This window comes from Natator depressus, chromosome 12 (genome assembly GCF_965152275.1).
Source record: "Natator depressus isolate rNatDep1 chromosome 12, rNatDep2.hap1, whole genome shotgun sequence".
Lineage (NCBI taxonomy): Eukaryota > Metazoa > Chordata > Testudines > Cheloniidae > Natator > Natator depressus.
Window position 1 is genome coordinate 19,068,086 of NC_134245.1, and position 24,439 is coordinate 19,092,524.

The following is a 24,439-nucleotide window of genomic DNA, read 5'->3' on the forward strand; positions in this document are numbered from 1 at the left end:
ATTTCCTCGAGGTGAAGTCTCATGACTTGCTGCCTCTAGACCAGGCATTTAGGCTTCAATTTACTGTGATCACCTCAATAGATCGGTCTTTAATTCTACATCTGCAGTCCTCGTCTCTCAGGGACAGTGACAGGGTTAACAAAGTGACCAGCCAGTGTTCATAAAACCAAGTATTTATTCAGAACAAAAGCATTACAGAGAAAACAATAAACAGCTTACATGCATGCTTACCAGACAATACTTGGCCGCTACATAGGACCCTGGTAGGTTTCATAGTACTCCAGGTCCTCTCATGAGGTTTGTATCTCTTGTCACAGTCTCATGTCAGTACTTGGATGCAGTGAGAGTAATCTCTCTTCATGTAGCCAGATAGTCACTTTATACTGTTCTCAGTTCTCTGTTTGCCCAGGTGATATCAATCAGATCAGTTCATGCAGTTTTCCCCAGGGTGGAGGTTTCTCTAGACTTGTTACAGGCCTACTGATTCGCATTAATTATCCCTGTCCCTGCCAAATGATCTTAGTTCCTGCAGGAAACTCCTGTACCTCCCCCAATGGAGCTAGAATATAATCCCTAGACCAAACAGATACATATTACATGTATAAAGTAGATACTATAGTCTTTGGATATTCCATGCATCTCTCATACTACTTACGTCATCTTTGCAACCTCAAATAAGCAGCCCTTCTGCACAGCCACAGTGATTGGTGAACTCAAATTTCATGTTTGCTGAGACTGTTTACTTCAGAGTATGTTGTAGGAAAGGTTAGAAGTCTGCATTGACCTAGGAGAAACAGAGAGGCTACCACAACTGATAGGGCCTGTGAGGAGATTAAGGTAGGACAGTTGAGGAGACAGGCGCAGAGATCTGCTAAAAGGACGGTGGCTGGGAGATAGTTAATCATTCTAATAGGTCTGGTTAGGGTAGGGATTATGGGCATGTTGATTTAAACTTTCCCTTTATTTTTTAGTAGTTTACGCTTAACACAGTACTGCACTGTATTTGCTTCTCCCCAACCCCCACCCCCACCCCTTCCCCCGTTGCTTCCTGATTGCATACTTCTGGTTCCAACTGAGGTGTGTGGTTGACCAGTCAGTCTGTAACTCTGTTCATAACTCTGATGTTCTACTGTAGTGCAGACTAGAACTGAATCTTCAGAGAAGAATGCACAGAATCAAGTTTTTCAATTCTTAGAGTCCCAAATACAAAGATTTAGAATAGTCAGACTGAACATTGTTAATAAAGGATAAGATAACACAGCTTGTTTTTCACATTTTCAGCTTCAATGGTGATTTAATTCCTGATGTCTTTGGTGTCACAAACGAGTCAGATAGGCCTCAGATACTGATAGGCAGGTAAGCTAAAATGTTTACTTATTTATGAGCATGTAACATGAATGTTTATATCAGTTGTTGGCACACCCAATTCTACTGTAAGTGTAAGTGCATGAAATCTCCATGTTGAGCGGGTGGTGTACAGACATGGAGCTCTTGAGTTGGCCCTCTTCCTCTTGATATCTTAGGAGCAATGTTCTGTGTACTCTGTGGCACACAGGATCTAATTTCTGTGCACTTCTGTGTAATAAACTAGAAATTCTGTGGCGGTTTCAAGAACCTAAAACTTGAGTAACGGTGGCTGGTATGAGAAAGTACATGGTGGTTTCTTGCAACTACACCTCTACCCCGATATAACGCTGTCCTCGGGAGCCAAAAAATCTTACTGCGTTATAGGTGAAACCACGTTATATCGAACTTGCTTTGATCCACTGGAGTGTGCAGCCCCTCCCCCCCAGAGTGCTGCTTTACCACGTTATATCTAAATTTGTGTTCTATTGGGTCACATTGTATCAGGGTAGAGGTGTATTATGGTGTACAATGGTTATGAATTCAATTTCATTTATTTTTATTATGGTAGAACATAGATGCCAGAGTCTTTTTGATTGCTGCTGTGCAAATATGTAACAAAAACGTGTCATCTGTGTACACACTGAAGTCTATAACTTATTTTTGGCCTAATACACTCCAAGATTCCATTCATGTAAATGCAAAAGTATATCAGAAGATACCAGTGTGCTGTTCATTAGTGATTAGGGAACAGACATGAAAAATGTGTGCAATATTTTTCATGTGCTCAGGTTGAGGCATAAAGTATGTATAGTTTTGACATATACAGAGGTACACTTGGCTGGTTCAGTGGTTAATAGTAAAATATTGCCTAAAGATGAAATTAGTTCCTGATATTGTGTTGCCTAAAGGCTTTGGAACAAATTTTAACTGAGTGAATGCTGTTGGTTTTTGTTTACACCAATTACTGTTGGACTAAGTCTCTAATTGTCTTGTTTTCTTTTCCTCCCTTCCACTTACTTATTGGTTCCTTGTGGGAGTAGTCTCCTGTATTAGAATAGGCTGGGGATCTCTGCACCTTCCGCCTTCACTACAGCAAAGAAATCAAATGCACAATATGGAAATATTAAGTTTTTTCCATTTTTTATTTATTTTTAATTGCTTTTAAATATCCAGTACTAATTCCCGTGCAGTAATACCTTGTTGAATTTTAGCTTTTGAAATAGCTGTATTTAAGCAAGAGGCAATTTACAAGAGAACATTTACTTCCAAATTTGGGGGGTTTTGTTTTGTTTTAAAAGCTTTATCTGACTCCTTTTTAAATACTGTTATGTGGGTGTGGTGATGTTTGGAGAATGTATGCATCAGAATTAAGTTAACTGTTCCATATTTATTCGGATACGGTTTATATCTTCCTTTTCCTAATCTTATATATTTGCAGGGAAGACAACTTGACTTAATTACCCCAAGACTGTTCTTTAACCTTTTATATTTTTTTTTAGGGTTTTTTATAGCACCTATCATTATAGTATCTAACGTTCACCAAGTCAAATATGTCTGCATGGAGAAACTATTATGTGTAAGAGGGTATATGTCTAGGGTCTTGAATGGTAAGTATTTGGGGTGACTAGTCTCTTCTCCCCTTTTCCCATGTTACCCTGGCTACACTCTATATTTAGTGTGCTAGTTCTATAAGAGCTATTGCAAGTATGTCTCAACCTGGGAATCACACCCCAAATACTTCAAGAAAACTAATAGTAAAGAACTGCATTATTTTTCTTTGGGAATTCAGATTAAAAACCCCAAGCTTCAAATGCAGACCTATCCTAAAAGAGCAGAGATCTATCAAGGAAGAGAGATGCATTTTTCCTCAGGATTAGAGCAGCAGTGAGAAAATAAAAGTCCTTTCCTGTATTTCTCTAACTGCAAACTTATAGTTGGGTGTCTGGTGGTTAGAATTTCAAGAACAGTGGAACAGAATATGAATCTCTTTAATAAAAAGCTGGTTTCAGTATAAGACTTGCTAGTGAATACTGGAATAAAAATTTAAACTTTATCTGGGATTTCTGGTTATACCCTGAGCAAAGGACTTTCTTGGTGATTAAAACATCTTGTAGACATGGCTAATATAGCAAAAGCAGGATAAAAGCACATGCATCCCCATCAGATAGTAGAGACAGTTTAAAAAAATAAAATGCCTATAGGGAAAATGAGAATGAGAGGTTAGCTAAGAAAACTAATAGTAAAGAACTGTTTTCTTTTTCTTTGGGAATTTAGATCAAAAACCTGTTTGACACTGTATGCTCTCAGTTACTTTAAACATGGTCCTGGTTCTGCAGCTTAACAAGTTGGAGGAGCAGCTCACAGACTGTTCACCCTTCCAAAGTGCTAGTTTATGAATCCTACCTGGCGAAGAAAAGGATCACTTCAGCTAATAATACCTACTATGACTGGGACTTACCTGGGGCATAAATTCGAGTCATTCTGGGTTACTAGCATAACCCTTCCATGAACAACTGTTAAGTAGGGTATATAGAGCCTACACTTCATGTTCGTTATGAAATTATATGTGGAAAGTGTTCTGGTTTCTAGATAGAGGAACTTCATTGAAGATAGAAAGTCTGAAGTCTGTATAGGATAGGGATCTCTATAATAAGCAACAGGGCCCAAACTCAGAATTTACACTTTTGCCTTTTACAAGAGTATGGTACAAATTGGGAAGATAGCAGAACTGGATTTTAAGGAGAGAATTGAAGGAGGAAAGAGAAGCTACATGGCCTATGTGATCAGGGAATTTATTCTGAGGTTAGGGGACAGCATGCATAGGGACCAAGGTGATTATTGGAGGTGAACGTGAAGGAACTGTGAAGATAAAAAGCAGCTGCTTGTAGGTCATGACCAGGAAAACTTGGAGATAATCAAAGATGTAGGTAGAGGCAAAATTGTATAGAGCTTAGAAGGTAGGGCAAAGTTTTTGAATTGGAAGCAGAAAGAGAGAAGTTAATAAAAGGAGGGGTTAGAGTTGGCTGAACAATGTGACTTTTGGTTGTGACTGGAGAGGTACTCAGGAGAGAGGCAGCACAGAGAAGGCTTGAGTAATGTAACTTGTTTCATATTTACATCAGATTCATTTTGCACATCACATTACTCATTCATACTCAGATCAGATTCATTCTGTACTTATTCTCAGTTTTTAAAATCCATAATTACTTAGTTTATAACTTACAACAAGGTATAAAACCAACAACTTTTGGGTAATGAACTTCACAAATTTAAAAATAATTAATGATAAATGCATTAAAATTTTCTAGCCAGTCCTGCACTTAACTTCAATGAGTTGAGCTCATCAAAGTTTTTTATGCACATAAAAGTTTCATGCTTCAGTACTTTGACTGGTTGGCGATCTAAGCTAATGTTCTTTTTGCATGGTCCATACTGCTCCTTGTAACTTGCAAAACTCTTAACATCCAGAGTTCCTGGATAACCCAAATTAGCTCTGGTTCTCACTTTTACTTCTCTTCTGCAGGATTTCTGAGCTCTGCAGAAGGTGGGGGAGTATCAAAAGTTGTGCAGCAGAAAAGCAGCAGAGACAGCCCACTGTTGTGGGGGGCTCAGGATTTCCTCAGGAGAGGGTTATATATGCTGCTTTTCTTCTGTGGACCTTAGTCCATCATGGTTTTCTTTGTGAACTCTTTTGAGCTCAGCACATGAAGCTTTCTATGTCAATTGCTAGCAGCCTGGTACATGGAAAAATACCCAACCCATTGTATGTTTTCTTTTTTCTCTTCAATTTTTTTTTTTGAAGTTTTGTGGACTTTCTTAACTTACAGAGAATATTACAGTAACAAAACAACCCCATGTGTTTAAAACTGTGGAAATGACCTGACCAGCTAAAGTAATTTGTATAAACATTCTAGTACATTTAAATATGAAATATTTAGTTTGTACCCAACAATTTAATTTAAAGTTTTAATTTTCTAAAGAGAATATACCTGACTGTGCAATTGATATTGCATGATTATGTATAAAGTTTATTTAGTTTGGGTGTAACTCAGTAAAATGGAAAATTTAACACGTTGCCTTCACAAAGGTTGAGGGGAATACCTGTTGAACAACAAGGCTTAACCTATTTGGAAAATCAAGCTGTATTCTCTGCCTATTATATTTCTACCCTGTACAGATAACATACATCACCTACTATACATTACCAGTGGAAGAAAAGAAATAACTGCTAAACAAGAGTCTAGAATCAGAACATCGATAGCAATGTGGTTCATGAAAGTAGAAATGAACACATCTCATTTTCACAGCTATATTAAGTCTGAAAACAAGTCAAAAACCTTTTAAAAAGAAAAATGGCCGACACACCCAAGCAGAAAAATTCAAACTTGGTTGCCTCTACAAATAGTGATGTGAGTACTTAGCTTTAGGCACCTATGTACTAATATGTGCATCTTTAGGTCTGATCTTCTGATGTACTGAGTTCTTTCAATTCCTGTCAATTTTGTTAGGCATTTAGGACACAGGCTCCTAGATCAGTTGTGCATTACATCATTTCACTGGTACAGCCCCCTTTTTCTGTTCACACCTCTGTTTTTTAGTAATGTCTGCTTAAATTAAATCACAAGTAATGAATAGCGGTTTTGAGTCTCAGAACGCACTGTTTTTTCAGCTTTTAACTGGAACTTTGTAGTATTATCTAACATCTGATTATTTAGTAGTTTGTATTAATATGAAAATGTACAATGATATTTGCTGCATAGTAAATCCAGATGTAGTTAGTCTCTGACAGCTGTTTGGGGTTTTTTTGTGTATATAATCAACACTGATGCTCATCACTTTCAAAGAAATGGTTTGTTGTGAAGTGTTTTGAATTTCCCTGGGGCATTTCTTAACTGTTGTGTCAAGAGAAGCCCAATAGAACTAGAGAAGTCAATCAAATTATACCTGTTTCCATAGAAACAGTACATCAGCATTTCTAACTTTCCATCTTCCTGGACCTTAAGCAATGTATAATTAAATAATTTTTTTATTCTTGATATTAGTCTGATACGTTGTTGTCCAAGATAGATAGTGAGAGGTTTTAGCAAATGTGTAACCCATTTACTTAAAATGTAAATCATTGCTAGTAGCATCATTTCAATATCATTCTCAATAAGAGCATTTCCTTTTACTACAGGGTTATTTGAAGATTTCTAGATCTTTTTTGATAAACAAAGAATTACAGTATAGGACTGGAAACAATATTGTGATTATTTTTAAATCCTGCAAATGTATAATTGGAAGTTCTTATGCCCTTCTAAGAGAGAGTGTTTTGACCATTAATCTCTGCTTGAATTTTATCAAGATGACTTTTATTTAAATCTGAGATTTATGGAACAAAGCCTGCAAATCCCCCAAGGGTGTTCATGACAGTAAGTGTAACCTTGCAGTGATTATATTGGAAGATTTTATCAGCTTTCTAGGAGAACAGCACAGTTAATATTCTGTGAAGAAATATTTATAACAGCTCGTTGGTACAAAGAAATAGATTAATGGTTCAAAAGAAGGTTGAATGTTATAGGTCAGAATATAATCTGTTTGATAATGTTTGGAAAATATAGCTTTATTTTATTTCCTTACAAAACCAATGTTCAGTTTTTAATGGAAAAAGTTTAGGCTTGTCATGGAGATTTCAACAGTTCTCCATTTTCTTAATTGTTTTATAGTTCTCTAGAAGTAAAAGTTCTGGAATATAATTTCAGTAGATCTGTTTTTAATTGCACAGGATGATTTTTTCTGTGTTTGTTTCAAAGTTTCATAGTTAAATCTTAAATCTATGGAAGATACACTTTGAATTCTGATATTTGCTGATCTTAACCCTTACAACTACAGACAATGAGAACTATTTTGGGTGTTGGGGAAAACCTAATTAGAGCTATGTTTGAAATAACTGAATCACTACTAACACCCATCATGTAGTGTCTGATTAACATTGAGTTGGATTTTACCAAATGTAATAGTTAAGACTTCTGTATTTGAAAAATAACGTCTTATTCAAACACTGTCCTTTGAAAGGCTTGCCGTGCTGGAACCTGAAAGCTTGGTAATATTTGTGGATATTTGTTTGATTGAAAAACATGAACCAGGATGGTGATGTGAACATTTTAATAAGAGCTTGGAAATAAGCCCGCCTAATTAAACAAACTGCAGCATGAAAGAGCAGAAATGTAGCGAAGAGCAGCTATTCACGGTGAATTAAGGCAGCTATTTTCTATGATCACCTACAGTACAATCTTCAGACAGTTCCATATTAAATACAATTCATATAATCACAGGCGTGTTTTTTCTAGTTCTGTTAAATTATGTCTTTGTAGTTTCCACTTGAAAGAAGTATGATCCATGGGTAGAAAAGTTTAGTTTTCAGAAGACGGACGTGAACAAGATGTTTTAATCAAAAACTTCTGTAGACAGGGCTTGGTTTTTCTCCCTTTTTATTACACTAATCTGAGCTGAAAGGAGAGCAGGTCACCTTTGCTCTGAATTGTAACTTACCGCCAGAATAGCTTTACAAATATTAAGTCTTTATAGATTGAAGAAGATAGGAGGAGCTGGGAAATGATTTGGAAACCCACTTGAGTGCAACAGTGGTTCTATGTCTCTCATTCAAAGGTAGACTCTTTTAGATAACAAAAAATAAGTCATGCCTGTGGAAAGTAGCAATAAAGAAAGCAACAAAGGAAGAGCTTTAAAAGCTAAAACTGCCAGTGTTCTGTATTCACTTTAAATATGGTCCTTGTATTATCTGAGTTAGGCGTATGCTGCTTCTTGCAACTCAGTTCTCATTGCTAGATTGTGTCCAGACTTACTTAGAAGTGTAGTATTTATTCATTGAAGGGAAAAAAGGACAAGACATACGAGGAATGTGGCCTAACTAGGCTGCAACTTCACTAACTTAAATTGCAGCCTAGGGAAATTATCAGGCAATGACTCTGCTGCATACCGTCTTCCTGTAATCTGCACCATCTGAGGGCTTGTCTGCACTCAGCAATTTACAGCGCTGCAGCTTTCTTGCTGAGGGATGTGAAAAAACACCTGCGCTGAGCGCAGCAAGTTTCAGCGCTGTAAAGTGCCAGTATAAACCGTGCACCTGCGCTCTGCTGTGACTATGCAAGCCATGTTAAAGCGCTGCCGCGGCAACGCTTTAGCATTGCCAGTGTAGACTAGCCCTTAGTCAGGCCTGCTACCATTCTTGTGGTCTCCAGACCTTTAACCTTGTTCCAGCAACACTGTTGTGATTCCACTACCCTCCCCTCAGACAAGGGTTGAGGATACGTTGTGGGTGGGAATGGCTGGCTCCTTGCTGTACCAGCCATGAGCAGCCCCATCTCTTTTTTTTTTACCACCATCTTTAGTAAATGTCCTCCCCTAATTCTTATTTCAGTTCCAGTTCATCAGTGAACTGAATCTCACATGCGCTGGACATCTGTTGAGCTGCAAAAACATGACCACCTTACTACCTAAACTGCCCACTGGGTGTCTGGCCTGCTGACAGGAAGGTGAAAAAAATCCACATCTCCCAGGCCAATCTGGTAGTCAGGAGAAAAAGTTCTTCTCAGCTCCAAAAATGTGGCCAGCAGGGTCCAGAAATATGCTCCTACTCTAATTTGAAGGGAAGGACCGGGAGGGCTGTTACTGCCAGACACAGGATTACACTTTGGCAGTGGAAAGGGTTTATAAGCTCTCCCTTTGGATAAACTAGTAGACCGTCTACAGCACCCTTCTTTCCAGCCAAGGAGTCCCACTACCTGCTTCTCCCAAGTTTATGAGGAGTCTGTGCACGCATTAGGGGGGTGAGGTATAAACAGGGAAGGCAAGTCTTAAAGGAACCCATGGGAATTCCTTCCCCTGCTGCCCCTGACAAAGCCTCCACTTCTGGGCTGGGTGCAGCTGTTTAATTTCCTGCAATTCTTGCACTCTCTTAAATACCAGCCCTCCCCAGATCCTCTCTGTGGATCCATATTAGGTTCTGATGTAAATATCCCTGTCTCCTTTGTAGCACTGCATGCAATCAGCACTCAACCATAACCTGTACTCCCATCTCCAAAATAGGAATTGTAAGAAGATTGAAATTTCTGCACTGGATTTTGGAGTTGGAGGCCTCAAGAAACCTTAGAACTACTCTGTACCTTTCCACACCTTAACAAGACAAGTCTCCCTGTGAAATTCAGTTGTGCTGCCCCAATCCAGAGCTCCTTTTTTGTCTTGCTGACTGTCATAATGAAGCCCTGCTGCTTTTATTGCACCAAACAATGGTTTAAAAAGATAGAAGGAGAGAAGATAATGCTAACAGCAATGAAAAATCACTTGGAGATGCACTGGTGACTTGAAAATAATGGTGCAGTTCATAGGCGCTGATTCCATGGGTGCTCCGGGGCTGGAACACCCATGGGGAAAAAATGGTGGGTTCTGAGCACCCACAGGCAGCCCCTCTATCAGCACCTCCCCCTCCTCCCCCACCACCTCCTGCCCGCCTGCGTCCAGCCCATCGCGATTAGCTGTTCCGTGGCATTTGGAGGCTGTGGGGAAGAGGAGCGAGGACACGTCACACTCAGGCAGAATGGGGCAGGAAGAGGCTGGGGTGGGGTGGAGCAGGGGTGGGAAGAGGTGGTGTGGGGCTTTGGGGGCAAGGGGTGGAGTGGCGGTGGGGACTGGGGCAGAGCCGGGGGTTGAGACCCCCCCGGCACAATGGAAAGTTGGCGCCTGTGGTGCAGTTTACAGGCCCGGTGCGGCATCACGCAACATAATCTTATACAAGTAACAATGACCATTCCCTGGATGTGAATGCTATAGAAAACTATTAAATGACTTTATAAAGACAAACACACTTTTCTTAAAATACAGTAATTAAAGTTGTTTAACACATTCTCAGTCGTCAGAATCTTAATTGTGTATAAAATATAGAATACACTTCAAATTCAGTATTTGACTAAGTGAAATGTGTGTAGCTTTTTGAACTCCCTAATGATTAATTTAACCCAACGCCTGTTAGCTAGAAGTTGATAAAGATTTGGGGGCTGGAAAATACCAGTAAAATGCCCCAGTTGTGAAAAGAGGAGGGTACTGGTGAGGCTGCCAGGTGATGTTCCAGCGTCTATGTGCAGAGTAGTCAATGGAAGTCAGATGGGCTCTTTGCCCAAATTTAGTCTTATGCTCAGAAACGCAACAAAGCTGTGTCAGGTAGCAGGCTATGATGCTGAGGGTTGTCTTAAACCTTTTTGGTCACATTCCCAAAAGTATAGCAGCATGAGACAGAAGAGAGTAGTTTTATTGAGTGCACCAACGTCTATGTTGATTCCATGCATCAAGCTCATTGAGATGGGGAAATTCCATTTGCAGCACACGTTTCCCTCCTCTGCACCAAGGAGAAAAATAGGAACCACGTCATAAGGCAATGCCTGGCTTCGTACTGTGTTCGTTTCTGTGGTTTCTTTGGAAGATACCTCTGGTATCTGGGGTAGGCTACAGTAGATTCCTATTCCCTGGTTTCATGTTTCACTGTATTGGGGCTTGAGCATTAGTTTCCCCTGACACTGAATGCTGTGGGATTCTGTATTGAGTGCCCCTTTAGTTGATATGGGCAAAACAACATAAAACTGTAAAATCAACCTGAAGAGGTAACTATTCAAATATTCAGCTAATCTGAACCAACGAAATGGGACAAGGGCTAATCCAGTTGCCCTTGAGGAAGTCATCCCATGATGGATGAAAGGAATCAGTGCTAAATTCATACTAAGAGTAAAGAATAGTAAACAAAGTGGTGGCCACAAAACAGGCAACATCAAGCCTGCCAAATACCTGAGATTTGTATTGCATCCTGAAAGTAGCCAATAAAGACCTCCAAATGGCTATTCTAGGAAGAGCTGGATTTAGGGGCAGGTGACTGCCTGGGGTGCCGGGTTTGAGGTTTTTGTTTTTGTTGTACAGATCCTAGCGTGCAAATAATTTTACAACAGATAAACCTTACCAAAGAAAGCCCACTTCTGACTGAACCTAGGGATTACAAGCAGACCCCCTTCTGACTAATAGTAACTGCATTGCAGTCTGTTTGTAACTTGTAAAATTTCAAAATTGTTTTGGTTCTTCCCCTTTGAACTATTGTATCAAGTGAAGGAGATACTTTTTCATTGTCTGAGAAATATTCTGATACTGTACCTTGTTCTGACTTGATATGGTGCTATGGTGATTTATGGTTCATACTTTGGGTAACTTATAACTAACTGCACAGCTTGAATTTCAGACTGGACTGTTGTGACAGATTATTTTATGCTTTCCCAGATCTGTATTCCCATTAATTTTAGTTTGTGCACTTTGTTGCAGCCTGAGTATTTCTTTACTTATTTTCCTAACACATTACTTAGGTAACTAGAGTGGTTCCTGCACATTCATTTTTCTATAACTTAAAATACTGTGTTTCAGCAACTTAACAAATGGCCCTTTCTTCCAGGCAGATATGTTGGGCCAAAGTCATCCCTGTGTATTTTTTTTTAATGTAGGATCTCACTAAATTCTTCTCTTTAAAATGATTGCAAGGGTAAACGTAGGCATATGAGAGAGAAAGGGGTGAAAATGGAACAAAGGAGGGGAATAATATTGCCTTAGTCTCTTGGAATAATAGTTCCAATAATTAAACGTAAAATTAGTTGAAAGCCAGTCCAGTAAGCTAACCCTTGTTCCTGAAACCTCTTAATCCACTATAACATAACTATACAAAAATCTGTTAAAAGTATGTTAAAGTTGACAAGTCAGGCATTCAAAATTAGGAAGTAATAGAATTAAGCTTGTTCATGTGTCTGTTGTTAACATTAACTCCATTATTTGGCAGCAGTAGTAGGGGTTATGTAACTTCACCAGTGGGTTAACTATGCGGAAGTGGCCCCATTTTATAGACATCATAACCAAGCATAATGATGTGACAGATTCTATCTAGTATGTGAAGTGAATGAGACTTGGGTTCCCCATTGGAGAACCAGGTTATCTTCACAGCTTCTGCAAGAAGTGACCTTGTGCAACTTATATTTTGTCTGTAAAATGGGGTAGAGTTGGGAGAGACGTAATACTTGCGTTCCTCAGAGGACAGTGATATGGGAACTTGCTCAATGAGTGTGTCTTGTGTAGTGCACAGAATTATTATAACCAGTTGGTGGAAAAGACGACATTCAACTCATGGTGCACCTTTCCCTGAGGATCAGAGAAGGAGGATCAGTTTTATTTGTGTACCATTGTGTGGCCACTGCAGAGCAAGGGCAGATGCACAGTTCAGTTGGAGCGTTCAATAAATGAAGTGTGCAAGCTACTAACAAGTGCTGCTGTGCAAGTAGTGGTTTTCTGCAACTTATACTACTTATTTTTCACTAGCCTTGTTCTCAAACAGTTCTCTGAACTCTTTTGCTAAAATTTTAAAATTAGAAACCTGAGGCAGAGACTGAGCATGGAAAACTTCAGCCCAAACAGTTAATGAATGTCAGTTATAAGCAATTATATAAGGATGTCATAGTGAAAAATGTAATACAACTTTGATATGTCACTATTCTGTCTAGGACTATCAATTAAACTACCAATTAAACACAGCTTCTTAGTTGCTTTACACTTTGGCTTTTTTTTGTCTAACTGTGATAGACTAAGTGGGAGGCTTTGTAATTATGAAGAAAATAGATATTTTTTCAACGGCGCATTGAATAGATTTAAAATAAGAGCACCATATTCTTGTAATGTTTGGAGGCATAATTATACTTTTACAGCCCCATTTCACATGAGACTCTTAAAACAGTTGATAAAAGTTAGTTAAGCCTCTCAACACTGCTGGCAGGTAGCGAGTTAAGGATTATCCCTATTTTACAAATGAAACTGCAGAACACAGAGGTTGTGACTTGACCAAGATCACCAAGGAAATCTGACAGATCTTGGACAAAAACACAGATCTCCTTATTTGCTGTGGTTTCATCATTCATAGTTGTAAAATACTGTTTGACTCTCTCTTTTATGAAATGTTGCATTAGGGTTAATGTAACATGGTCATAATTCAATTTGAGAAGTTTTAAAATAAATGAACATTGTAATTTGCAAACCTACTTATTTTGAAATCAGACTCTTCAGTTGTACCCAAGGCTTCCTGGTAGTGAACTCTATTCCATTTCTTGTTATGGATTCTCATGCAGGGTACTCTTACCAGCCTCAAAATAATTTTAATATTTCAGTACCCAGGTACTATAGTACCTGTCTGGTCTATTGCTTAATGAGATTATATTACTTATACTGTGAAAACTCAGTTTTTTAGCAAAACAAATGTGCTTAAACATAAGAGGCACAAACTACTTTTGTCAGCATGTTTATTTCTGGTTTTGTTGATCTTTTGAAATGCCACCAAGGTAAAGACTTCTCAAAATAATTTGATTAAAACAGGTTATGAAAGCAAAGCAAGTTTTGTTTGTTTTGATTTGAAATATGGTAAAACTTCCGAAATTATGCTCCATTTCCTTTGGGTGTTTGTAATTCTTCGTTAAGTCTGAATCAAGTTCGTTTTAAATAGCCAGGTATTACAAGAAACAAGGTTAAAAGTACCCAAGGTAAGCCATTGTATTGACAGCATTTTAGGTAAATATTGTCAAGAATTTCTCAATATATTAGGAAACCTATAAAAAAACCTGAATATTAGTGAAATTTTGCTACAAAAAGCTACAACTGTGTGTTTCAAAATCTTTTAAAGAGGGGTATCAAGGTTGACAAGTCCTAAATCGTAAACACATAAGAATAGCTTTGTTTTCTTTGTCTCCCAGAAATTTATCATGGCATCCTGCATTGGACACTAAGAATAAAATGTACATACCGCACTCTCATGCATTTATAGATTTGAATAGAGACTTCACTGCAGGTGAGTCACAAATATTGTAATGTTTTATTTAATTGCAATAAAGATACTAATGTTGCTTTTAAAAAACAGATCTATTGCATTCAATAATAATAAACAGTAGATTTCTGAGCTGTCAGACAGGAAAGAACAATTACATGATAAAAGGAATGTAATAGACTACAGTATATTCAATTTAATGGATGCCTTATTAATATTTCTTTTTAAAGTAACTCGTTACTTGTAATTTACTTTTATTTACAACTATTATATTATTGATAGCAAGTTTAAATACACTGCTGGGTTGGTTTGTTTGGTTTTTTTAAAGACATTCCAGAAAGTGTTGTTTGTTCAAAAAAGTGTTTTTACAAAGCTTTATAGGTTTTTGAATGCTAAGTACTAACTTCTGTATATTAAATGGCTCAGTTTTTTTCAAAACGTCTGGCAAATTGAATAAGGGTAGTAAAAGCTTTTAGAAAAGATGTCTCCCAACCAGCACACCTTTCGTCCTTTCTTTCGTCCGTCCTTCCGCTTTAACAAAATGTTGCAACTACAGCTAACTCGAGATGATTTAGTGGCCACTGTTAAAACCACATTTCTTACTCTCCAGTGGTTCTGTAGGTGCTTCTTGTAACTGTGAATACTTGGTTAAAGGTGCCCACTGTCATGGGAAGTTGAAGAGAAACAGTGTCTCTAGTTTGTTTTCTGCAGATAGCTGAAATGTTAGTTCCCCTTGCCGCCACCTTCATTGTCACCATCTTTGGCAAAAAATAACTTTTTTTGCATTTTAAAAAAGGGAAACTTGAATGTAATCACATCTCTCATGAGATTGGAACCCCTTAACCCACATTAATTTTTAATATAGACATAACGAGATCTGTGATTTGTGAATATGACTGTACACTTCAAGTATGTTGTCAAGTACAGGTGTAAAATCTTGAGTAGTTAACTGCCTCTGTTGTGGGCTTTCCCTTATCTTGATACTTGAAATATTGATGCTTATGCTTATTTTCATTGCTTAGGGTACCGGATTTAAATGTGACTTGGTGCACAAGGGTTCTATTAACATCTCTTTATCCATTCCATTTTGTATTCTCTATATTGGAGTGTTTCCTACCACTGATGCATGGGAGATTACATGTGAAACTCTCATTTACATTATCTTCTGCATAATTCCTCCATTTCTGAATAGAGAATCTTATAATCAACTTAAATTTTAGTGTTTTACAAATGCATATATTGTACATAACATGTCTTAGCTTTACAAATTGTACAGTGTTTTGTATGAGTTTAAACGTAAAATTTAGCTTTAGGTCACCATAATGAGTACATTGTCTAGTACATATGTGACTTATACCTGTTCAAATGCATTCTCACATTCACAGTTAGTCTTGCCTTGGTTCCTTGCATATCAAATGAGTACTGTAATTGCTAGGTCCTCTTTGTAGATGCCTGTATTCTGTTCATAAAGTAACTTTCATAAATGTATGAAATACACTTTTGGAAAAAAAGTTAAGAAATGAAAGCGTGGTGGTCTATTTCAATTAGTAATCTGATTGTGAAGGGAAAGAGAAGAGTCGACAGGTTGATTTAAACCATTCCATTCTGAGTCTCAGGTACTAAGTTTTCTGCCCTAGCTCACAGTCAAACGTTTGTTTGCAGTTTTGAAACACTGCTGGACCAGGTCTTTATGTGCGAGACTCAAACCGGAAGAATTAAATACATTAAGTTAGTATGGTGAGTGTGCATTATATTTCAGCAATGGCCATTTTTGTTCAACGTATTCTATAAACCTTATGCAATGAATTTTTTATTAGTGTTAAGTCCTATAAACAGTTAACTTGTACGGTGATTATTTTTTACGGAGGTATATTAAAACCATATACTGTACGTAGATTTTATTTTTCGGCTTCTCTCTCTCCTAGCCTAGAATAGTCAAATGGCAGGATTAGTTCTTGGCAACACTCAAAATCATATACGGAGGGGAGGTAGCTAATGGAAATGCCCTTAGAGATTCATTCTGTGCTTGGTAGTGGTATATAGACATAAATTCCTTTTCTAGCTATAGTAATTTAGCTGGTGCTAGAAACACCATCTATTATTAAGGTTGCCTGATACTTACATTGTAAGACCCTGTTTTCAGTTACCTATAACTTTGCCAAACTTCAACTGTTTGGGTTGAAATTTCCAATGCCAGTTATCTTCCACAGGCAGAGTTTTTGGAAAACTTCAGCCAAAATAGTTTAGCTATTTCTGAGAGTGGGGCAAGGGGAAAATGTTTTACCTATGCTTTAAAAAAAAAAAAAAAAAAATAAAGTAGCTATCCTTACTCTGAAAAGCTCTAGTACCTCTATGCTTGGGAGTGGGGACTTGAACTTTCAAAGGAGGGACTGGACTTTGTATCAAAGATGTGCCTTTTGCTGTCCCTGTGAAAATCCACCAACATCTGACCAAGTTCTACACCTTTGAAAAATAGCCATTCACACATGTTCAGTGGGGACTTAAGCCTGGTCTGCACTAGGGTGGGAAAATCCATCTAGTCAATTTCAGCTACGTGACTAGACTAGACACGATAAATCGACGCCCGCTCGATCGATCGCTGCCCGCCTTTCCAGCGGGTAGTGCAGACAAGCCCTTAGATACTGGCAGCTAAGTTCCCTGAAGATTCTATCCACATCTGGTATGCTCGGGACAGAGAGAGAGAGAGCTGGCAGATGGGGCGGGGGCGGGAGAGACTGTCATCAGATGAAGAGCTATGGGAGACTGGGCCTGACAGATGAAGGAAACTGAAACTGAGAACCAGGCTTTGTCCACACTAGCACTTTTATTGGTCAGGGATGTGAAAAAACATACCCCTGACCGACGAAAGTTTCACCAACAAAAGTGGCTGTGTGGACAGCGCTATGTCAGCAGGAGACTGCTCGTTAGGGGAGGTTTAATTATGCTGGCAAGAGAGCTCTCTCCTGCCAGCATGGATCAGCTACACAAGAGACCTTACAGCAGTACCGCTGCAGTGATGCTGCTGTAAGGTCTGTTGTGTAGACAAAGCTCTAATGTGGTGGTGAAGGGGATATGGAAACAGACCTGTTTAACAGTTGAGTATGGGAGAAAACATGGACTGACTGGGCAAAGAGACTGGGGTTATGGAACTGGGAATTGGTGGGCAAGGAGACTCAGATTTGGGAGTAGTGGAGACTGTGACAAGAGGTCTGAAGCAGTGAGACTAAGAATTGCTGGGCAAGGAGACTGAGACTGGGATGAGAATGCTGAGGAGTGGAAAATGGGATGAGGATGAGGAGCCGGGGTTGTGGGGGAAGGGGGAGTGAGGAGACATGGACAGTAACAGGGACAGGTTGAGGGGGCCAAAGCAGAAGGGGTCTCATTTGGAGGCAATAGAGATCTTTGCCCAGTAAGGACATTTTCCTTCAGAGCCTGGACTAGAACCCAAGATTCATGACTCTTGCCCATTCCTCTGGCATCAGCAAATATCTGTGTAACCACTGGCAAAGTGTCCAATCCCCTTCTAGTATTGGTCCACACAGAGGATGAAAACCTACCACAACTATTATTCTGTTTGCTCAAGTGACAAAGGTCTGTGTGGTGGATCTAAAGGTTCCAATCCTGCTGATGACCTGTGTGGATGTCCATATGATGCAAACTGGAAAAAAAAATCCTTTTTAAAAAATCTAAGATACTACACAGAGACAGATGGAGTATGGGATCACATAATTAAAGACTGTATAACAATGTATACACAAAACGGGACCAAATGAACGATTGCACAGGCAATCTTAATCCTGGCATTTCCTAACTTTTGTGTACTTTGCAACCTTATTAATGTTCTTTTAACATAGTTTTTGCATGTAATTGCCTTGTTTTTTAAAAAATGAAACAGAAAAAATCCTCTGTGATTATTCATGTGTAATAACAGACATGACATACATGTATGGTAACACAGGTTTGACTTCTATAGTACTGCCAAGCTCAAGAGATGAAAATCATGAATAGAGACCCTCTTGCTATCAAAATCATGAGTCAAACCCCACAATATCATGATTTTTTTTTTTAAAGATTGTGATTTTTTTGGTTTGACGGCTGATTTTCCTTAATTCCACCACCCATCCCATGTGTGTATCTGTGAGACAATTTAATGTTGCCCACGCTCCGAAATTCATTAGGCAATGTGATTTTTGGCCCCTGCTGCAGGAGCTCTTGCCAATCCCCTGCCCAGAAATTAGTTCTGCCCCCACCCCCCATCTGTTCAGGCCCACCCCCAGACTCATGTTTACTCCTCCTGGGGTTCTTCACTCCCTCTCCAATGCCGGGGTGGGGGAGAGGAAGAGGAGTAGAGGTGACATCCAGTCTGCATTGCTCACAGGAAGAGAGCGGGAGGAGGGAGCAGACCTGTCCTGAGCTGCTTGTCTCTTTAGCTCCCTCCTGCCCCTTCCCCTCTTGTGAGAATGACTATGGGTAGAGCCCTGCATCGGTACAAAATTTGTATCCACATCCAATCTGCAAACATGGTCCATGGATATCCACATCCGTGGATGTCCACAGATTTGCAGGGTTTTAGATATAAAATTTGGGTACGCATCAATCCACAAACATGGTCAGTGGATAGCTGCAGATTTCAGGGTTCTACCAAATGTAAAGTTCAGTCTTGGGTTGCAGTACATGTGGGAGAGGTAAGTGTTTTAACCAACAGGATCTAAAACTTTAAACTTGTTGTAGATGGCCCTATTTCTTATGTGTTTGTCTTGTACCTTCCACAATGGAGCCATGATCCTGATGGGGGTCTTTGAGTGTTGCTTTGATATGAATGATTAAATGACATACTAATAAAACAAAAGGTATATTATCTGCTCTTAATTTTGTAAAAACCCTGAAATGCCTCATTTCTTACTTCCCCACATGCTATAGAGGCCTTTTCTGTTGCATTTTTTTTTAAAGGTGATACTTCCTAGAACATTCAGTGCTTCCTTTCACAGCACATGTAGCCAAAACAGTGAATTCAGCTAAACTATTTTTGACAGCTCTATCATTGTAAATAGCTTAACAGATTTAAAGTATGTTGGATTTTAAAAAAAAAACCTTTCTAGGCTGAAAACCTTTGCCAAGTTTCTGCCTAATCGATTTTCAAACTACAAATATATTAAACCCTCAAACTAGGAATTTATAATGGAATACTTCTACATTGGCTATAGTGAAACTGTTAAGTCATTATGATCCTCAAGATGTTTTATATCCCTAACAGCACTTCATAAAAGGCTAACTGTATAAGGATTTTATAAATCCAGAAAATATGAACATAACCCAGAACAAAGATAACACTAATGTTTCTCAGGGAGATCGTATCTGAAACAGCTCTACTTATAATGCTGGTACATGTTAATAATTTTATCTAATGTGATCATCTCAGTATTTCAGTGTTCAAATTTGTTTTTTGGCTGAGTGGAGTTTACTTTAACTTCTGAATTCTGAGATGCCATACTATCACAGGCAAGTGTTCACAATCCACTTTCATACATATTTGGTAATTTAACACCTATTCATTTCCACTTAATTACTGGGATTCCAGTGCACAGGTACTAGGTTGAAGGTACAGCAGGTGCATATACAAACTTTGGGTGCGAGTTAGGCTTCTTTCTTTGAAAACCTGGCCCCATGTTTGGGACAGTAAGATAGCTTTTGCTGAAACAAATATAGTCACTCAGTCTAGGATGAGAGTAAAATGCCTGTATGAAGAAATCCCATTCAACAGCAGCTGCATCGGTAAATACATTTTACTTTTTTTATCAAGCTACTTTACCACTAGAATTGTAAAAATTGATTCAGTGATGCACTGTTGCTGAAAATTCAAGAGACTTTGGATGCTTTTGCCTGTGAGATACATTTTCATTTTGAGATGTTTAAGAAAAGGAGACAACAGTCTCTGTATCCCCTCCCCCCAGTTTATATGCATGCATAACTAATTGTAATGTCTCTAGTACCTTATTTTATTGTTTTCTTTACCATTTCAGTTACTCTCTCTAGCAATAAATTGACTAGCTGACCAGTAGTTCACCTATGTATTCTGTTCTCTATTCAACACAAGATTTCTGAAAGTCTTGAATTTGAATGTGTTATCTTAATAATCTTGCAGTCAGAGTCTAAACATAAAACAAAAGCATTCTGGGTCAGATGAAGATTTTTCCCAAAACGAGAGGATATATGTACTAGGAATATTCAAAACTTTGATAAACTGCGATAATTGTGCAAAGTAAATGCTGAGTGGAGTGAGATAAATAGGATCTTAAAACAGCTGCAGAAAGAACAAATCAAGATTCCTGCATCATTAGTAGTGATTGCCTGGTTGCAGAAAGCAATATGTTAGTTCAGTGAAGAAAAGGCTTGATGACAAAGCCTTTAACTCACTGCCATATCCTGATTACAGATAGAATTGGTCTAAAAAATTTCATTTTTGACAATATTCAAGTGTACCATTGTAGCTAATTCTTAATGGAGGAATAGCTTCTTTCATGAGCGACTTGGGTCATGCAAAGGAACACTGAATAGTTCTGATGTCAAATGGAGAAAGGAAAATAAGTGTACTATGTGTCTCAGGATGAAAGGTCTTTAGAAAAGCACCAAGATGTTTGTGGATAACACTGGAGCACTTGAGGCAAAGGAAGTTAAGTCTATCCAAAGTCTTCTATCAAATAGTTACACCCTTATACACTTTCAGTCTTTTCAAGGAATGGGTTGATATAGTATAACGGGTAAGAAATGAGACAATGTTGTGTGGTTTTGTATAGCTGAACACCTGCTTTTGATCATGAGTATAATCAACCTGATATCAAGGCATGAAAATACAGTGTATTAGGTGAACCCTTGATAATCATGGCTTTGTTATTCATAAAGCTTGGCAAGACAGGTATGTATTTCTGGAGCATCTGTTAGGTGTTGTCATATAATTATCTTCAAATTCTGTTCAAGGAGGGGCCCAAATCCTTTCTTTCCCTTTATACAGTTGCCTGTGAAACTTGAGGCTCAAAGACTGTATATGTATATGCACCCCAACTATAACTCTGTAGACATGCAATGTGGGTTTCTGGAGGCACAACTGCTGGAAAACAAGACTTACTGTTTTGGTAGGAAATCCTTTAAATTTGCCCTGATTCTGTAAGTTTGGACACAGCAAAACTCAGGAAATAACAGTTACACTTGGTCTGTCTGTCTTCCTGAATCTAAAATTCTTTGAATCTTACATAATATGTAAGAAGAATGTGGTTGATCCGGAAGCACCTAAAGATTGCTAATCACTAAAATAGTGATAAAATGATGACTCTAAGGCTACGTCTACATTGCACACCACTGGCAGACGTGCATAGGGTACGTATAGCTACATGTTGCAGTGAGAAGCAGGCTGTGTCCACACTGCAGCATGTAGCTGCAGGTGTCAGTGAAAGGCTCTGGCAAAGGGAAAGCAACAGGGAAAGGCTCCAGCAGTGGGGAGCTGCTGGAGCCTTTCTCCGTTGCTGGAGCCTTTCTCCGTTGCTGGAGCCTTTCTCCGTTGCTGGAGCCTTTCTCCGTTGCTGGAGCCTTTCTCCGTTGCTGGAGCCTTTCCCTTTGGCAGGAAAAGCACCAGGATACTAAAAATAAACTACAGATAACAGGGTAAATGGGATGAGGCACTGCTTGGGCATGTAGAGAGCTGGGTAGGGTACATACCCTAAGGCTTCTGGTGCATCTTTATTCTACTTACCTAAACAATGCCTCAAGTCTACGCTGCTGTTTATATGGGTGCTAGGGGAGCATGAAGTGTATATATACTCTACATGCTGCTGTAAGGACCATGCAGTCTACACGTACCCTAAGTCAGAATGTTTACAGAGCAATGTGTTTAAGAACATTGATAGCTTGCTACTTTATTCTTCCAATGACTCTTAACTGTTTAGTCTGTAGACCTTACTGTTGCTATTGTGTCAAGATTAGATGGCCAGAGTAAGGAATTATGTTAAGTATGGCATTTTCCGTGTGAGTAAAATGCATGTAGCTAACAATATAAAGTTATTTCTCTCCTCCCACCAACCCCTAGCCTCTTAGAGTTTTAAAGCCAAGGTCTGGAGAATTGTATAGAACTAGGAGAGCCTAGAGGTTTGTCACAGGATGAGTGGCCCCTTCAAGAGGGAACAGAGTCCAGTGTGCCTGTGATAGTTACTTGCTGCCTACCCACTTTGGCTTAAGGGAAGGTACCTGAGCCTTACAAAAGGGGAGATAGTGGCAGGGGAAGGGCTGCTGCCTATGGATCTCTTTCAGCCCAGGGAGGTAAGGGAAAGAAACACAGAAAGCTGTTGAAAGGGTTCCTGAAGGAAGCAACTGGGGAAGTTGCCAGAGGAGGTGCTTTGAGTCTAGAAGTACGGGCCCCAAGAATGAGAGTTACGCAACCCCCTGAACATGGGGGACAGAGACTGGAGGCCAGAGAAACTTTATTTTGAGCCTCTATGCAAGAGACTTTATTTGGACTTAATAGAGCCCCAGCAGGGGAATTGCATCTAAAATGTTTGGATGGTGTGGAGTTATCATGAGGCAATGAGAGAAGGGTAAACTGACACAGGGTGCTGCAGATTTACTCTTGAGCGACAGGCGGTGCTTTAGGGCAGGCTTATAGAATCATAGAATATCAGGGTTGGAAGGGACCCCAGAAGGTCATCTAGTCCAACCCCCTGCTCGAAGCAGGACCAATTCCCAGTTAAATCATCCCAGCCAGGGCTTTGTCAAGCCTGACCTTAAAAATCTCTAAGGAAGGAGATTCTACCACCTCCCTAGGTAACGCATTCCAGTGTTTCACCACCCTCTTAGTGAAAAAGTTTTTCCTAATATCCAATCTAAACCTCCCCCATTGCAACTTGAGACCATTACTCCTCGTTCTGTCATCTGCTACCATTGAGAACAGTCTAGAGCCATCCTCTTTGGAACCCACTTTCAGGTAGTTGAAAGCAGCTATCAAATCCCCCCTCATTCTTCTCTTCTGCAGACTAAACAATCCCAGCTCCCTCAGCCTCTCCTCATAAGTCATGTGCTCTAGACCCCTAATCATTTTTGTTGCCCTTCGCTGGACTCTCTCCAATTTATCCACATCCTTCTTGTAGTGTGGGGCCCAAAACTGGACACAGTACTCCAGATGAGGCCTCACCAGTGTCGAATAGAGGGGAACGATCACGTCCCTCGATCTGCTCGCTATGCCCCTACTTATACATCCCAAAATGCCATTGGCCTTCTTGGCAACAAGGGCACACTGTTGACTCATATCCAGCTTCTCGTCCACTGTCACCCCTAGGTCCTTTTCTGCAGAACTGCTGCCTAGCCATTCGGTCCCTAGTCTGTAGCGGTGCATTGGATTCTTCCATCCTAAGTGCAGGACCCTGCACTTATCCTTATTGAACCTCATCAGATTTCTTTTGGCCCAATCCTCCAATTTGTCTAGGTCCTTCTGTATCCTATCCCTCCCCTCCAGCGTATCTACCACTCCTCCCAGTTTAGTATCATCCGCAAATTTGCTGAGAGTGCAATCCACACCATCCTCCAGATCATTTATGAAGATATTGAACAAAACCGGCCCCAGGACCGACCCCTGGGGCACACCACTTGACACCGGCTGCCAACTAGACATGGAGCCATTGATCACTACCCGTTGAGCCCGACAATCTAGCCAGCTTTCTACCCACCTTATAGTGCATTCATCCAGCCCATACTTCCTTAACTTGCTGACAAGAATACTGTGGGAGACCGTGTCAAAAGCTTTGCTAAAGTCAAGAAACAATACATCCACTGCTTTCCCTTCATCCACAGAACCAGTAATCTCATCATAAAAGGCGATTAGATTAGTCAGGCATGACCTTCCCTTGGTGAACCCATGCTGACTGTTCCTGATCACTTTCCTCTCATGTAAGTGCTTCAGGATTGATTCTTTGAGGACCTGCCCTCAAAGAGGCTTGCCCTCAAAAAGGCTTGCCCTTTTTTTACACCTTTTTTAATTCTGGGCTGCATAATAATCATACATTGCTGTTTCCTAGCATGTGTGGATCTGAGAAGATGATAAACACAAATGTGTATATATAGTTTTACATTATAATTCTTGGTTTTGCATTGTTGTTGTTTAGCAACTTTAGGTGGTTTTGACGCATTGGTTTGAATATAGAACCAGAAAAGCTTAGTGGTCAATTAGTC

The 24,439-nt window shown here is 39.4% G+C and overlaps 1 protein-coding gene across 1 annotated transcript in view; it reads left to right on the top strand.

Annotated features, from left to right (window-relative positions):
- The window catches only part of ITFG1 (integrin alpha FG-GAP repeat containing 1), a 208,258-nt gene that overhangs the window by 12,360 nt on the left and 171,459 nt on the right, over nt 1-24,439 (top strand). Inside the window, exons 5-6 of the mRNA XM_074968663.1 lie at nt 1,282-1,356; nt 14,160-14,254. Coding sequence (XP_074824764.1) covers nt 1,282-1,356; nt 14,160-14,254 — 170 coding nt within the window. The remainder of the gene's footprint in view (nt 1-1,281; nt 1,357-14,159; nt 14,255-24,439) is intronic.